At 32.9% G+C, this 18,949-nt stretch overlaps 1 protein-coding gene and 1 long non-coding RNA gene across 4 annotated transcripts in view; one reads left to right on the top strand and one right to left on the bottom strand.

Annotated features, from left to right (window-relative positions):
• Positions 1–372: 372 nt before the first annotated feature.
• Positions 373–2,655, bottom strand: LOC124425199. The gene is made up of 3 exons (XR_006942448.1): positions 1,771–2,655; positions 779–1,029; positions 373–715 (listed from the first exon to the last, which is right to left on the bottom strand). It is a non-coding gene; the product is annotated as an uncharacterized LOC124425199 (long non-coding RNA).
• Positions 2,656–3,120: 465 nt separating this feature from the next.
• The window catches only part of LOC124425193 (tyrosine-protein phosphatase 10D), a 38,066-nt gene continuing 22,237 nt past the window's right edge, over positions 3,121–18,949 (top strand). For all 3 annotated transcript variants that reach the window (XM_046965202.1, XM_046965201.1, XM_046965200.1), the window contains exons 1-2: positions 3,121–3,249; positions 3,352–5,313. In XM_046965202.1, coding sequence (XP_046821158.1) covers positions 5,227–5,313 — 87 coding nt within the window. In that variant the 5' untranslated portion in view covers positions 3,121–3,249; positions 3,352–5,226. The remainder of the gene's footprint in view (positions 3,250–3,351; positions 5,314–18,949) is intronic.

Raw genomic sequence — 18,949 nt, 5'->3', positions numbered from 1 at the left:
TTTCAGTTTACTTTGACGCGGTACAAAGATGTAACAGTCACGTAGATTTGATATTTCCTTTTTTTTGTTTTTTCTTTTCGTGAAAATATTTTGTCACGTAAACGCAGGTGCGCTTAAAGTACCTATCGGAAAAGCGCGGGCACAGTCTGTCTGGTCAGTGCATTCACGGAAGTCGTACTTCTATATGCAGGGACGCATCCGTTTACGTCTTGCATACAATCAAGGCATGATCCTTGTGACGCTTACGATTCAAAATCAAGGACGCTTATTCGAACGTGTTTAAAATTAATTTTTGTGTTGTTTCAAACTGATTAAAAATTATATCGAAACACTTTTTTCTTTTATTATTATGGAATGAAATAAGATAAGGCAGTTTGTTTTTGATTTATTATTCGTTATCTTTTTCTTATCATATTATTTATAAAAATTAATGTAACATCGTTAAAAATATTTAAATTGTAAGTCACGATTTCGTGGAATTGTTATCGATGAAATCTTCTCGTCGGTTCGTACCTTTTTTATTTCTTTCCTGTCGCCCACGTTACCATGATGATTGCCAACAGCTTCACCGCAAGAATCGTTGTTTATGGTAATAACTTAGTATGGCGGATGCATCGATGACGACGTTCTATGCCGCTTATGTATAGAAATAGTTTAACTATTTCCACTCGATTGATTTGACTTTGAAGATTTTCTCCTTTAATGTCCGATTAATCTACATATCGAGAAAGAATATAAGCATGAAGTAAAAAGATCATTTGATAGATCGAGAACAGACCATTCGTATACAAATTCTGATGTCGTTGGAACTTGATTTTGCTTAGCACGAAAGACCACGATCATTCCGGCTCACGCTGCATACGAATAATCGACCGTTTCGACGGTGACGTCATCGTAAATAAAATGAGAGAAAAAAGCAGTAACCTGACTTATCGCTGACATCATTTTTCTGATCGTTCGAGGCAACGGACAGCCTCCACGTTTTCTTATTTTTAATGAACAACTATCTTCAATGTCTCACGATCAGAGCTAAAATAAAATGCTTCTTGTTAATTATTTTGTTATTTTTCTCCTATAAGAAAAAGGCATTAGAATTAAAGCTTAATGTGAATTATCTATTTTTATATTTTATCTAAGATAAATGGTTTTTTACGAGTTATTTTTAATAGCTTGATAAAATTGTTTATATATATATATATATATATATATATATATATATATGTAAAAAAAAAAATTGACATTTTTTTATTTCCTATTCAAGCATTTTAAATGTGATAAGAAGATGGCGCCAAAAGTTCACATTCGAATCTCAAAATAAATGGCGCGTATACGTTTAAAAATATCGCGCTAGAGGTCGTTGTTGAACAATGAAAATGGCTTTCTCTTTGCTCTCCGAATGAGTGTACCAGCCATCGTCTCGACAGAAAATTCTATTATCGACATTGATATCTTCGACAAAGAAGAAAAAACAAGAAATTTAAAAATAAAAGAGGTATTATTTTCATATTGAAATATTACTCAATATAAAATGACATCGTGTTATCTTATAATTTTATAAGTTCATAGACACCGAGTCAGACCTATCTCTGTCGACGAAGGAATTTTTTGATAACGCGAGTAGAATATTTATTTACACAAATGTTGTGTGATTTAAAGAACGATTATCAATTTCTCCTTCTCCTTTTCAATTTTATTATGAATTCAAACGATAAACAGAAGAATTATACACGTTCTGGTAAAGCTATGAGAAGCAAGCTACATATACTTTACCACCATACGCGATAGGTATTATCGTCTTATTGAATGTAAATCGTAACTGAAATATGTCACTCATGTTTTCTCTTTCTCTATCGAATTCGATAATAAATTAAATATATTTGTCAGTTTTTGAAACGATAGCTTTCGAAGTTAAGCTTTTTTTTATATTCGTAGGTTAACCAAAGCAAATTTTTTTTCACAACGTCGGGAAACTCGACACACAGAGAAAAAGCAAATTATCATAAACATGTGACGTAATCTCATTTATATTTCACGTCGGCAACTTTCAAAGCTATCCCGAGCAAACCTATCCATTGTCTAATATCTCGGACTTTCTTCGCACCGTTATTCGAATGAGCATGCGCAAGACGCTTCAACAGTAACGTGTCATTCGAATCGTATACCCTGTATAAAAAGGACGATGTCTGCTGTTATTTTTTTCATCGTATTGATGGTGTAGATCCATAAGCGATCGAAAACATATTTTATCGTAAATATCATAACATAAATAAAGGATAGTATAAATTAAGTGATATTTGTAAATAAACTCTTGTATTTTGAATTAACAATAGACATTTTTAAGACTATGGAAAATCAGAATTACAGGGAGATTTTTAACTAGTTTAGATAAACGATCGAAAATATTCTTTCTAGTATTTTTTCTTTTCAACGGTTATAGAATATTTTCAAATGAAGTATATAATTGATTTTGAACAGCACGTATATAACATTATGATGAATGACATAGAGATAATTTGGAGGTGTACGTCACAAGGCTATTCAGTTTGGGATTATGTGGTCGGTAATTATCGCCACAGGCATCAAGTTTATACATGCGATTCACACCAATGGAGTTACGAAAGGGTGATCGCATGGTGCGGATAATTTGAGTAATGAAGGAGGGGTGATAAAAAGGAGGGTGAACAGCTTGTAAATCTCGAGATACACCTGTAGGGTGTATATATTTCTTTAGTCATCAATTTTATCTTTAAAATACCAAACATATTAAAAATGGGTCATTGTTTAAAATATGATTAATCTGTTCTTAGTAATGAGATTCGATGAAACGACCAGCAGAGAAAGTGAGATCTCGTTTTGAGAGCGTCGAAAGTGTCTCTCCTCTTGTCCAACAAGAATTATTTTTGACCGCTCGAAAGTGTTGTCCAGGCACATATACGCTACTGGAAGAAGCGCGCGTGCGTCGTGGACCGCGCGTGTGTGTACGCGTTAAGAATACTCTCGCTTACTAGTCGGCTGTGGGCGGGTAGAGAAATAGTGGGGAGAAGAACGTGCGCCGGTGAAGGCAGACAAATAGGAGCGAACATTGGCGTAGCTTAAACATGTGGAATGATTTTAAATTAAATTAAATTGAAGAATTTATTATAATTTTATAATGAATCTCGAATGTATCATATAACGGATTAATTAGAAAAGGAAATGAATTTTTTCTTTCAGAACTTGTAGATATTAATACAAACATTTGTCATTTAGGTTTGTGAACATTATTCAAATATCAAAAGGATCACTTTCAGAATACTAATGTTTTAAATATATGAGAAAAAAGAAAATAATCATTTTTATTACTCCTTCAAGGTACCGTCAAGTTTAGTTCGGAGTAGATGGCGTCGAGACGATGCAAAATCTACGCCTATGAGGTGCCAAGAATGATAGTGGGGAGAAGTATAGAGAGAAAAGAGGGGACAGTAATGGCGAGGATCAGCAATGGTGGGGAGTTAGAGTGGTATCCGGCTGGGGCTAGCCCCAGGTCTGTTGGTGGAGGATGAGGAGAGATGGGGAGACGGTGAAACGAGTGGAATGGAAAGGCAGTCAGCGGGGTCGTCGAGTCGAAGAGACGAGTGAACAGACGAGGGAGCGAACATCGCGGCAAAGCCAAGAGCGCTGTTTGCCCGGCGCTTTCCTCGGTCGAGGCACGGCACGCTCGTCTTCGTCGTCGTCATCATTGTTATCGTCACGTGTCATTAAAAAAAGTGTCATTTTTCGTTTCTTTCGTAATAGAAAAGAACGTTTGCGAACTGAAGTGTCCTTTCTCAAGTATTTAGGAATTCTATTAAAAAATGAAAGGATAGACGAAGTATATTCCTGTGTCTTTCTTTCTTTTTTGAAATTTCATTTTTTTTTTTTTTTTTTTTTTTTTTTTTTTTAATCACCGTTCTACTATCTTCCAAGTTTTTTCTTCTACTCTCATTCCAATCTCTTTCGCGTCCTTGTCCAATTCAGGTATTCTGATAATTTGTCTTCCTCCCAGTCACCTGCTCATTCCAATTTTCTACCATCAGCACCACCTACGCGAGCCGTGCCCTCTTTAATCGTGACAGTTCGAGCGAGGGACGGATCAAGTCATGTTTATCGAAAGTTTTAATTGATCCTAAAGTGATCTAGCAAGAGATCATCATTAAATCATTAAAAGAAAGAAGTATTGTATTTGGAGCACAAGATGACAATACTTTGTGTCAAGAAGAACAAAGCTTGTTATCAAAGAGTATCGAAAGTAAGTAGGAGCGGAGATTTAAAGTGAAAGTCCATGAATTTGTAAAGTATACTTGGACACTGGACAACGGTATCAGGATGATGGAGTTTGAGATGTCGTGAGAAGAAAGACTGACTGGGGTCTTCTTCGAAAGAATCTTTTGAAAGAAAGAATCTTTCGGGAAAGCAGGAAAGAAGAAAAGGAAAGACAAAAGAAAAGAATTTGTCGTCTATTCGGTCGATAAAGCTCGTCGAGCCGGTCGGAGTCTAGACGGATATGGCTACTGTTGTTCCTTCCACCGGTGCTGTTGCTGCTGGTGCTGTTCCTCGGCTTTTCCATCACCATCGTCATCGCAGCACACGTCGCCACCACTACCAGGTACTACGTCGTCAGCCGTGTAGTAGCGAGTCAGGCGAACAGGTGCTGCTACTGCTGCTGCTGCTGCTGCTCCTACCCTCTTCCTCCTCCTCCACCTCCTCCTCCTCTATCTCCTCCACCTCCTCTTCTACCTTCTGCGTCGTCGTTCAGGATAGGATTCGGCGAGACCTCTCGTGATAGCGGACACACGAGTCTCGAGCTACGGAACGATTTCTCTGTTGCTTGTTCTTCTCTTCGTCAAACGTAGTTGTCGATCGATTTGTCAGGCCACGCACATTCCGCGCGCATTCCCGCTATTCTTAGTGGCGTAGGTGTCCATTTCTCTTTCTCTTTCTTTCTCTTTCCCTTTCTCTTTTTTTACTCCCTTATCCTCTTTGTCATTCTCCTCGTTTTCATCTTCTTGGTGTATATATTATATAGTGTAGTGCGTGTGCAAGTGCGCCACGAGAAAGAGATTGAGGAGGGTGAAGAAGTTGAAAACGAAGAAGTAGAAGAAGAAGGGGAAAAGAATTAAAGGGAGAAAAAAGAAGAAGAAAAAAGATAACATACACAGGAGAAGGACCGTCGACGTCACTGCGCGCGTCTGGCCTTCTCGCCGGAGGATGACGAGCATGCGAAGGGTCGACTGTCCGCGACCGATTTCACGGATCTGTGGGACTCTTCTTTTGTTACTGATACTACTCACCGAGGTAAGAATGATAACACTCGATGACAATCTGATATTTTCGAACTAATCATCAGATTTTATATTGTAAAATATATATTATATAAAAAAACTTTTACTTTTATTCTGATTATTTTTTATAATTTGAGGTGCGAATCACCTATCGTATCGATAAGAAGTTCTATGGTTTCTATTTAACGCGTTACATCATTAATTCAATTAGCGATAAAAACGTGACGTGTTTAGGTTGTTTTTTTTTTCTTGAAAATCTTACCATTTTTTCCTTTGTAATGTCACGATCAAGGAGACGCACTTCCTTCTTGATTATTACCTCCTGATCTTGCATAAAAGTTCAATTTACTTTATAAGTCACGCTTTAAGTTTGATATCAAAAGCACTTAAGTTTTGTTTAAAGATTAAACTCTTGAGTTCTAAGTATGGTTGACAATATTTTTGTAAAGCGTAGCATCCTCGAATGGATGGATATCTATAATACATTTAAGATAATTTTTGGTTCGATAGAATATCATAATGATGGCGAATAGAATGGCTTGACGATGTCGGCTATCTGGGACATTTCGTAGCAACGTGTCCTTCTGTGACACGGTATGTGGGAATATGTAAGTGCACTAGAATAAAACGTACATTCACTCGCTTTCGATTATCCACAATTATGGTAATCCACTTTGTCGACATTCTTATGTTGTCAATGCAAAACAATATTAGAGACAGAAATATTGATAATCGATCGAGAATATCTTTAATGAAAATTCAAAGATGATTTAACGCGGAAGTACGGGTGACATATGAACTGAATTGAATCATTGAACAAGAAGTGGAACGAGCCTCCTGAAAATTTTTACGATAGACAGCGGTGGATAGTCGATGGCACGATTCGTGGTCAGCGATCGGTGAAGGGGAACGCGACCGACATCCAGTCTTCTTTGCTCGGCCGATTCGTGTCTCCAGGTTGCGAAACCTCCTTGACTTTCTCAACGTTCGAGTGCAAATACGATGTTTTGAATACCGACGTCGCGACTGACCCCGAATCGGATCGAAAATGGTATACTCGTTTGTTTGTTTCGTTGTACTCAAGTTATTAAAAAAAGATTCGGACGAAAAGACTTTGATTTCCTTTTTTTTTTCTCATTATGATTTCTTAGGGGGTTTGTCCTGTGGCCTATAAGAGTAAATGACATTCGTGATGTACAACGAAAGATAGACGATGTATTTGTAATAAGTGTTTGTTATTTTGCAACGAGTATAAAAGTTAAGACACGTAGTAGAGCGTGCTTGTTGACATGAATGTGTATATTTGGAATATTTTTTTCAATATTTAATCAACAAAATTTTAGGCAACTAATAATACATCTTTCCTATTTCGTTTCGTAGGAGTTCATTCTATCGAGTATGAAAACAAAAAATCGCACAAGTAAATCGTATAGTAAATTGCAATTACGTCATTGCACATAGTCGCGGCTTAATTATGCTTCATTTATTAATTATTCTCTCTCCGAGACTAAAAAAACCTTCTAATACGTATACGATATTCTGAGAAAACTATTATTTTATAAACGTATGTACGTCTTAGATGTCTTGTACTAATCTATTTCGAAACATATTGGCCAAAGTACGAGGCGTGGATGTTCTTAAAAGGAAATAGGTGTGCCACCAGCCTAGAAAAAAGTTGAGGCCATAATAGTTCACTCGGACTATTGGAATCATTTGTAATTCGTCCGTTTAATTACGGAAAATGTTAAATATCGAACGACGAAGAATGATTTAGCAAACGATCGTAATTTTCGACTTTCTTGTTCGAGACTAAAACTACGAATAGAGGCGTGTTATCGTGGGTAGTGTACATATATCTTACTAGCGATTAACGTTGGTAATGAGAGAGAAATATTGGAAACGATCGAAACGCGGGAAAATCGCAACGAACATAATCTTTGGAATGAATCAACGAGCGATCTCTCTTGATTGTCGAAGATTAACCAAATAATCTTGCGTTTCGTTTCATTTCGTTTCGATTCGATATTTTGAGTTACAACATTTCTTTGTGTTATCCTTCGGATAATTTAAATATTTAATCCACCGCAGTCGACAGGAATTATATACATGGTGTTTTGTAATTTAGTTTTTATTTCTGATTTATGTCTCTTTTTTTCTACATCTCTTTTCTCCTTTCTATATTTTTCTCTCTTTGTTTTATGTTACAACACTTGCTCTTTCGAAAGGAAGATCTTCAGTTATCTGAGAACAATATATATGTGAGTTACTTTGCATAAAGTGATTATTTGTGTAAAGAATAGATCATAATTTCTAACGTTCTATACGAATGATACATTCGTATCTCGACTATTTCCTTGTAAAATCGAATGAAATATCTGTTTTGAATTTAAGATGAAACATAAAAAATCTTTAAAATCCGTGCCAAAAATAATTCTAAATTAAAACGAAGATGTGATTGTAGATAACTATTAAAAATAGTAATATAAAATGTATATTTCATTAATCAATACTTTATTTAATTTATTTCAAAAAGAACGATTTGAAATTAAAAAGAATTTAACATAGAATTACTAAAAGTTCTGTGATAGTTCTCTAAGAAATTTTTAATGTCGTTAATCATTTAGATGGTTGAGACGATGACTGAAATGAATCTTGACAGATTTTAATTGCAATTTCAATGCGGTAGGAACTTTGCAAATCAAATATGAAGGGATCCTCAGTGTGGTAGTAATAATGATAGAATTGCTGTTTATCGACCAAAGGAAAGTTCGGCGAAAGTACGTTGCTTTGCATCTGCGTTAGAGATAGCTTCCATCAATATTATACGAAGTTCCCATTTACGATTTACCCCATTTAAATGATCATGATGTATCATTGAGTATACAGTCACTAGCACTGTTATGGTTACTGCCATTTCGATATTTATTCCATACATTTTAAATACATCTCACTATCAGAATATGTCATTACAATTTTTGAAGTCTATATTCACTTAAAATAATAATAAATTAAAGTTAAATAAACTATATAGTTTATCTATTTTTAACTATGTGAACTTGTTAACAACTGTGTTAGATGTGAAAAATTAGTAGTATTAGAATAAAAATCCTTTTGACAGGTATTCTCATCGATACATTCAATAGTTTCTTTGTTTCATAATCGTTCTGATTGTCCGGTACATATGACGTATCATCGTTTATACATTATTTATGATTTATTATGGCGCATATATATATATATATAATCTTCAATATATACATACATTCGTAGGAATGATAATAAATCAACTTCTTATTCGGAAACACCAGCTCGATCAGGATAGGACGGAGATCAATGATCTACAAACATGAAATCATTGATCCGTCACGTGCGAATCATCCGGAAGATCATTAATTGTTTTTTGTAAACAATCATGCTTCGCTATAAATAATGTACGTATGCTGGATTATATCGACTCCGTTCACGAGACTTCATCTCTTAAATTTTTTGAGTTAATCAGATTGTAAAATTTTGTATCCACTACAAATGCACGTAAAGTGTTGCTAATTGATCGTTTTACATTATTTTTTACTCGTTTCAATGCGATATTTTTACGTAAAATACGTAGACATGTATGAATACGTGCATATATTAAAAATATTTGGTATTGTAATGAAGTATAATTTCCAAATTGGAAAAGCATATTTAATGACGTTAAATTGCTCAGGCATCGTCCTTCGATTACTTCGTTGAAGTTTAATTGGCGATTAAACGATGATAAATCGTTTTTTCTTTTTTTTCTTTTATCATATATTCGATTAATTCTCGACTTCGCAGTAGGATCTGTTCGACGACGTCGAGGATTTCACGCGAAGCGAAAATCGATTTGCGGTGAACTTCGAGTCATTAGAGATCTTTGAACAATAATAGGCACGTGCGAAAGAGAGAAAGAGAGAGAGAGAGAGAGAGAGAGAGAGAGAGAGAGAGAGAGAGAGAGAGAGAGAGGAGCAGTGCTCGCAGTTGGAAAACTAATGTCTGATCTGACAGCTGTTTGATCCTGTTTCCGCTTTTCTTCTCGTTTTTCCCATAGGAGTAAAATCTCATAGTCTCGCGAGATTTCCTGATATTTTGCACGAAGATAGAGCATGAAAGTGAGTCGGCCATTTGTTTCGATTCGTCACGTCGTGTCCCGAACGTATGGCGAACAATGAAAATGGTTTTTAGACGGTCCGGAACGCCTTTATTGCGGGTCTACCTCCTTTCTCTCCTCTGGCTTGTGTAGCTATGGAACGTAATCGACTATAATGATTATATATATATATATATATATATATATATATATATATATGCATGTATAAATGATATATACAACAGATGACCATACCGTAAATGCAATATTCAAAGCCTCGAGACTTTTATTTTTCAAAGATTTTCAAGAAGAAAAATAATATCATATGTTTATTAAAGAGACGAGCAAATAGATGTTATCGAGGACTTTTGGAATGATTCATTCGTTTCTCTATTTTATCCTTATTTCCTTTTGCATGCCAATTATTGCATATTATTATTGCATTTTTCTTTCTCATACGCAGTAATAAAGTATGATTCTTTTTAATAAAACTTCTTTATATATTCTTGCAATTATTATTCAAATTCGATAGATAAAAAGGTGCCTTGATAGAAAGCGTTACGAAGCCAAGAGTTAGTTATGTTCTTCGATAAGGAAAAATATATATTTCTTCGCTCAACGACCGAACCATCATGACGAAGCATCATCCGATGCTTTTGTCTTTCGGGATTCTAACGAACGTTCGTTTCTTCTTACGTAAGATTAACATTATGTAAGGTCGCCGCAAGGCGAGACTTGCACAATATCTACTACTTCCTTTACCTTTTTTCTTTCTCTCTCTCTCTCTCTCTCTCTCTCTCTCCCTCTTTCTTTCTCTTTCTTGTTCTCTTCCTTCTCTTCTTCTCGTTCCCCTAATCGACTTGAAAAATCTCTTACACCACTTCTTATCGATGGCGAAAGCGAATTCGCAAATTCGTGGATCCATCAGCATTCAAGGGATATGCTCAGAGTTTTTTCAACATCAGTAACGTGTCCATATGCCAAACGGAAATACTTGTATCCTCGTTACTTTTCATCAATTGTATTACGCGTTGGCTTGTCAATTGATGATAAAAAAAAAATACGTATCCGTTATATATGTACATACTACATGTATTTTATAGTTGTATCACGAAACACCATTTCCGGATGATGGACACAATGGACGGTGTAACTTTAATATTGTGGATTGCCTGCAATGCTTCTTTCGCTCATGCATTGTAAGCTATAAAGTCATTTACATGCGTAGTGTTACGTTATAAATTGAAAAAGAACAAATGAGATAAATCTGTGTAATATCTTTTGTAGGATTCGAAATTTTGATTAAATTAAGGTTGACGAGAATTTCGGATGAAGTGGAAAATTCAATTATCAATTAATCGTAGACTGTTAATATAATTTTTATTCATATGTTAATTACAAATTCTTTAAATATTTGTTTATTTTTATAGTAATAGAAATATATGTGTATTTGGTGCGTCTTTATGGTTCATATAAAAAGAAAAAGATCTAAAGTTAACAAAAGCAACGACGAAAGAGAAGAACCGTGACATTATTGGCCCAGAATTCGGAGCTCATGACCGCGGACTAGATTAAGCTCTTACTACTGATTGTGAGACTACTTCATAGAATATCAATGAGACTGAATTTCTAGGTATATATTTCATAAGTAGTTACATTTAAAAAAAAATATTTTCGATATCAGAAATAGAGTATTTTGATATAAAGTGTTATATGTATAATGTGAGAAAAGATTGCTCTCGTTCTATCTCTACGAGTGTACATTAATTTCGTTAGTACTGACAATAAACGTGTTAACTTTGACGCGTAGGCGTTTCATTGGTCAACGTAACGCAAAACTATTCGATCTTATTCACAGATACATCTTCTTATTAATCTATCGTGTACAGGTAGATTAATTAATGTTTGTGCGTAAGAAATTGATTTAATTGATGTTAATGTATGGCATCGTTAGAATTTTATTTAAATAATAAACAATTTTAGGTAATATCTGCAGCAAGAAAATATAATTAAAAAATAAAAACAAACGATTTTATTTTAATATTATTTATTAAAATTATTTAAATATTATTTATTATAAAAATTTAGTATGTACAAATTGGTTCATGTCTTACATAGTATGCATTTTTGAAATTATATTTAATCGCAAAAGAATGTTGACGTATTTTGATTCATTCGACCGAAGACAGTTCTCCTCAAATATTTTTGTAGCAAGTAGCGTAGACTAAATGGAGCCAAGCATACTCGTCTGCGGAGGATCACTCGGCCCCGGTGGGTCTACATTCGGATGTTGTATCCTGGTCTAGCCAAAGGGAGGAGGATGCGTCTGCATCCCGACAAAAATAGAGTAGACAGGAGATATAAATCATTGAGAATTCGGTGCCTCCCTTTGTTCACATGTTTCGTCTACTAAAAAGATAAGATCGTGTCTTTCGTTTCTTAGTTGTATCACAAAAAACATCGGGACAACTTGTAAAGCAAAGAAGAGATGTTTTGCGGATTCGATTGTGATAAATCTTTTTATGAAGTTATTTAGTATATAAGAATGAGTAGGAATGGCACAGTATAAAAAGTATGAATATATGGAAGATATGAATATATATGTTATGAGCGATTGGAAATATATGAATATTTAAATAATGGTAAATTCAATTTATTTTGCATTGAACGGCGATGTAAATTACCATATTTAGACATAGAGATGACAAAAGGATATTCCATAAATATTACACGAAAACTTATGCGTAATTGATTTAAAATATGTTTTATATTAATTTATTTTCTTATATAAAATCCTACATTTCTGTAGACGATTTGATAACAGAGAGAAAGAAATTTTAAAGAACGTTCCTACCATTTACATTAATAACTTTCTCTTTGGAATCATCGCGGAAACAATTACTTTTTGTTCTACCATTCTCTTTTTAAACGTTGACATTTACAATAGCAAATTGAAAAACAATTTTATCGATTTATCCTTTGTCCGCTTATTTCTATCGCTATAAATATGAATATAATGAAAAGATTATGATTCTAGTAAACATGAAAAATGGAGGAGCTTCTGAATATATACGAATTTACAAGGTATACGAAAAATATAGACATTTCGAATATAGAATGTTTTGTTCGAACAAAAAGGATGGCGTTTCATTATCAACGGTGAAAGAAAAAAATTGTCTATCGTAAATCGATAGGGAAAGAAAAAGGATTGAAAAACCAAAGGATTGGAATGACCAAAAGGGAACGATAAATATAGGCATGCTAGAAATTGGAGTGAACCACGTGTAGGACACAACGACACTACTAACGTCATGTGTGCGAACGAAGTAGCGAAGAGACGAAGCAGCTTGCTCAGTTCTTTTTTTTCATTTCCTTCTCTCTCCCTCTCTCTCTCCCTCTCTCTTTCTTTCTCTCTCCATCTTTTTCACCATATACAACAGCATATCCGCTTTCACACATTTGCTGTTTTACTCTCGCTTCTTCCTTGGTTCTTTCTTTATCTCTTCTCTGTCGCACGTCTTAAATAACGACGCTTACATTAATATGCTCGGTAAGAATGTGGAATTCAACTTTAAGCATTACAATGATTATTTCTTGGCACATTTGATCATCATAAATAATTTTAATTATACGGAATGTTAAAATTTATTATCTGATCATATACGTGTAATCATCGTAATACGTTGAAACGATATCGAGTAGTCTTATTAGTACCTAATTATTTATATTTTAAATTGATTTTGTCAAATAAGTAATTTAATATCTTTTTTGTCTCCATCGTCTCTTTTCTGAGCGGCTATACAGTGCAATTATAAAAGTGATGATTAATGAAAGAAGCCGACGTTCTTCCCTCATTGAGTTAATACTAAAACCCCGATAACATCACATTAGTTCTGTTAGTTGCTCGGAAGAAAGTCTTTAAAGAAAATAAGTCATTCAAATCACTCTTCGTTAATTATCGCTTTCTCTGAAAATATCGACTGGAAATTCTGCACTATGTATATATATTCGATTAAAAATTCATTACGGTGCATAAAATTGAGTTGCAATATAATGACCGACGTTGTTACTAGGAGTGTGAGAACGTTCCGTTGGTGAGAATATGACTCGTTTGTCTATTTACTCGTTTCGACTCTTTTTTGTCATTCCCAAGCAAAACAAGACAATCTCCTTCTTTTTCCTTTTTTTCTTGTCGTTAAATTAATGGCCACATGTACGCATGTACAATCAAAATGAAACACAATTTCTCCGAATTAATGAGATTCTAATTGAACTTGCTTATTTATGTACATACAAAGAATAAAACTAATTGAACGCACGCACTATTCCATGAATCACGGAAAAACTTTCGGTTGTACAGTATTTCGAGAACATGATATTCATAGTGGTATACTTTACGTTCACGCTTTTTGGTCCTGAAAATGGGTCATCGTCAAGAAGCGAATACGATATACGTATTTCATATTTTTAATGGAATACGTGTATAGCGCATGAAGAGAAATTATTTTACATTGTAATTATACTTGTTTATCAAATCAATAATTATAGTTTTACAATTTATATAATTTTTCAATATCAACAAATGATGTATGATAAAGATCTTTTAAAAATTTTAATGTTAACTCATTATATTGATATTAAAATACGTTTGAAATTTTTTTCCTATTAGGTATTTATATATTAGTTTTGTTACTTATGTATTAATGTAAATAGAATAGTATAAAAATCGAGTAAATCTAAGAGCTGATATATGAAGAATAATCGACTGTATCTCTATAATAGCGAGCACATTTCGCTTAGGATGCAAAACCGTTGCCGCAACCTCCGTAATTCGTTGCGGTTAAAGTCAAGTATACGAAGTTCCGTTATGCATGCATACTTACGTTTTAGAAGTACGCGTGGGTTCGTAAGTCGTGCTCATATTGTTGTGCGATAGTTGATATGTATTATTCATAATAAATAGTTCCTGGTGTTAAAACAATACAAGAAATGATATCAATGTCTGTATAAGCTCGATTTTGTTTAAATATTTCTTTTTTAAAGATTATAGTTAATTGTAACGTTTTACTTAAAAGAGAGAAACGGAAAAACACGTTCGAAAAGGAATAATTGTACTCCTTTTTAAAGTAAAGAGGTAACGTTATCTTATCGAAGAAAAAACTAAAAGAAAGGTGAACAGTCATATGTCTTGTCATTGATGTAAATTTTACGACCAGTTCTGACATGATTTATTACTGCCAAGTACTGATAGGTATTCATTTTTCGTCGGATGAGTTGGATCGATTGATAAAATCATAAAAATATGCTGAGGATGAATGATCAGAGGAGTTTGGTCCACCTTGAACACGAAACAAACAGGTTTAACGTGTACCGGATCTCTATGTTCCTGGAACAAACAAAGATCGTCATTGAGACGGATCACATCGTTACTTTTCTGAATACAGTATTATCGATCTTTGTACTCCAAATATAATATAAATTCAATTTCTTCGATGGATCTATAGATATCTGTAATACGTATTTATATACATGCAACATATGTACAGACAGGTTCGTTTAGTAATCATTCCTAGCCGGTTGGTTACATGATACTCGTTGCGTTCCAGTGAAGCTATGTAAGCCGACGCTGAAAGCGTCGAACGAATCGCTGTAAGGAATCGTTAGTTGCGTACGGATATATCTAACAAGTTAAGGAGTAGTCCTCCGTAATGTTGTTATTAATCGAGGTACACCGAGGTCGCTCAAGTAATACGAGCGTCGAGACGCTTGTGCATCCATCTCCGGTTTGTCGGAGCGTGCCTTGTGGTTTACCATTTCAAGATGAGTCATGTTGATTATTTTTTCTTTATTCATATGTATGTATCTATAGTTTTTTCTTTTTTTCGTTTTTAGGAGAACTCAGATATATGATGAATTACACAAATTTTTTGACACATTTGGAAACTCAATAAATTTTTCTGGATTGGTCAAAAAGAGTGTTCTGAATTCTTGCATAGATATAGAAAAATTAATATTTTACTTGTATATGAAGTGCATGAAGAATTAAAGAAGCTAAAGTAATGATTTTAAGTAGCAGTAATAAAAAAATACAAATTCTTTGTACATTTTTAAAAAATGGATATATGCATTTTGTAAATATAGTTGCTCTATCCTGTAAATATATCATCAAAATCAAACAATCCTAAAGCAAGTTAAGTTGCATAATTTCTATCGTATTTTTGAGTAAAATTAAAATTGATGTAAATTAACTAATATCTATATTATCCACTGTGTTATCTACTACTTGTCTCTATTTAATGAACAGCTTATTTACAATTTTGTTATAAGTAGACAAAATAGAAATTATGAAACTAAAATAATAGAAATTATGAAACGATCTAATGTATTGAGTCGGCCAATTAGTAATGTCGAACTGGAATTTTCAGTATTTTATATCTAAATTTTATATCAAAAAAATATTTTTGATAAATTCGGAGAAATTCAAATCCAAAATAAATTGAAATAAGATTTTAGTATTGCTAGTATTCAATAAAAGCTAATTCAATAAAAGCTAATTTTTTTTTCAATAAAACTTTTAAATTAAAATAATTATTTAAAATCTTTATTGTATACTTAATCATATAGTATGATCAATTACAATTATATATGAAATATGATCGGTTAAATAACTACCATATGCAAAATTTTTTCATGAAATTATATTAATTAACCTTTTATCAAGATCGTACAATTTGTTGCCGCTAGATGGATTATTTCAAAGAATAAGTTTACGCTAACAATCTACAAATAATTGAACACCTTCAAAACAAACTTCAACCGGTCATTAGCGAAATTGAATCGGTATTATGTGTAATGAAAGCGATGGTTACTATTTGGTCAATATTATGTTTCCTCTATATCGAATTGTAATTGATCATATTATATGTTATAATAAAAATGAAAAAAAAATATTATAATTTATATTTTATTTTAAAAGAAAATTCAGTAATTCTTATTGAATGACTTTATATTACCATTAATTTATATTTGAATTTAAAAAAAGCTTATTTATGTATTTTTCATCTTACTTACTATTTTTATATTACTACAACTAAAATCAATTTTATTTAAACTCTTTACATATATTATATTTCATATAATACAATAATTTCTCCACATTTAATCGACAATTCAGAGTACTTTGCTTAATTTGGAAAAAAATTCAGTTTCCAAAGGCATTTGAACATTATTTTGAATTTAAATAATTGTAAATACCACAATTAACACTTACGTTCGAACTATTGAAACTTACGTGTATTACGTACTAGAACTTATTATTAGATAAAAATTTAGTATTTTATAAGTAGTTTTATGACTTCTACATACCAATTAGAGTTTAATTACTAGAGTTTATCGTTCTATATCCTCTTCGGTATAATATTAATTTAGATTAATATTAATTGTAAAAAGAAAATGTTCGAACAGATTTCTTAATTTATTTTGTTTTAATTTTTCTTTATAGATATCCTCATATTTTATGATTAATAAAATTAAACATCACGTCTAAGATCTCTGATATCTTCGTCATTGTTTGTAATTTTTACGTTTGACATTTCTAATTTTAAGGAAAATAAGTGTACAAAGACGGAAAATTTATAATATTGTCATTTACGTTTTCGATAAGATTGATATATAGGTTGTTTTGGAATCGTAGATACTATCTTGTCACTTGAAAAGATGAAGAAGATTTTAATGTTATGAAAAAGCCGATTCGATATATTACAATTGACAAAATAAAGTGAATTATAATTAGGAGACATACAAGTGAGCTTTATTTAACGAGTTGCAGGCTGAGTAATATGAAAAACAAAGCCGGTAACAATAGAATGTAAACCATGTTATCTTGAGGTAGTTCGTTATGGTTTGAGTCGTTGCGGATGATTAATGCGTAACATTCCTTACCATTGTATTTTTACGATTGTTTCAGGTGCCTAACAATGTTAACGAAAACTTTTTCGTCACGTTTTTTTAGCTTTTACTCATATATTTTTATTGTAGAATGTGAAATATATATATATATATATATATATATATATATATATATATACATATCAACGTATATATATACCTATTTATACGATTCAATTACTTTGGTTTATTCTCAATTTCATTTAGTGACAGTTTCAGATTAATTTATTAAACATTTTTATGACGCTGTTTAACGTAGAACAATATTATAGAAAAATTATTTGCTTTCTAGTACAAATAGATGTTTTTAATTTATTCATACTTTTATTTGATATGAAACAATCAAAAATTTATATAGTTCTTCCTAATCTATAAATATTGTTTAACAAAACTAACATATGATAATCTACTTACAATTAGCCTTTTGAAGCATGGAATATACAATTACACGGGTGATTTTAACGCTGCCAGCGCATATCGATCGGTTAACACGCTGCTCCATTTTACTACCTATTGAATCACTCGATTATAGGAACATACTTTATATCGATGCATCGTCTTTTTGAAAGCAATTCAAGGTATGTACATGGGTAGGAGTGAAGAGGAACAAAAGTAGGATCAAACAAAATGCAATTAAAGATAAGAATCATTTAACGTAAAATGATGGTAATTTGAATACGTAATGTTTAGGTGTACACATATATCTATGCATGTGTTTGTTCGAGGTATATAGGATCAAAACCGGACGAATATCCGGTTTCGTTGCGAATTGAACACGTCCGGTATGAACAATTACGAATAACTATCGTACGTATGTATGTATCTATAATGTACAGTCTCGATGGTGCAGTCTCTCTTTCTTTCTTTTTCTCTCTCTCTCTCTCTCTCTCTCTCTCTCTCTCTTTTTTTCTCTCTCTCTCTCTCGAGAGAGAGAGACAAAGAGAGAGAAATATGTAAATAGGATTTTCTGATGCATTCCTAATGCAAAATGTGACTCGACGATTTCTGAGGCAAATTCTTCTGGACGAATCTAGAACGAACGAATAATGTATTCGAAAAGAAGCGTGAGGAAAGGAGGAAACGAATTTCGTGTCATGAAATTTTCACTTGGAATAATGGGACGTTCGTAGTGCGTTGCTCGAGTGAAATCTGTTTGATTGTCGATCGGCGATTAGTCTTAAGTAAGTAAATAGTATTGCGCAATTAAATAACATTCGTATCTGTTGCAACTTACTTCGAGTAAAAGTGTTAATATGTAAGTGGCGTGGAATGTAAAACCAACTTGTTTTCGAGTAAAAGTTGTTCTACACGAGGAACAACGTTAAAATCTATTCGAGCTGAGAAATTTCGTGTACGGAAAATAGTTGTCCTCGAACCAACGTCAAAAATATTAAGTCACGCGGTATTATTCGAGATTTAAAAATCTAGCATTAAAATTTATTACGCTTTCACGCTATTAGGAGTATCGTTGAGTATCTTTTTACACATCGTAGTTTACTTTTTATCGTATCGTACAGTTCAAACTTTCTCTACTTAAATCGAAAGGCATTGTTTCGAGATGTGTCATCGTACGTTTCAATATTTTTACGGTAGA

This window comes from Vespa crabro, chromosome 6 (assembly GCF_910589235.1).
Source record: "Vespa crabro chromosome 6, iyVesCrab1.2, whole genome shotgun sequence".
Lineage (NCBI taxonomy): Eukaryota > Metazoa > Arthropoda > Insecta > Hymenoptera > Vespidae > Vespa > Vespa crabro.
The sequence above is the reverse complement of the archived record's forward strand: the minus strand, read 5'-3'. Positions and strand labels throughout refer to the sequence as shown.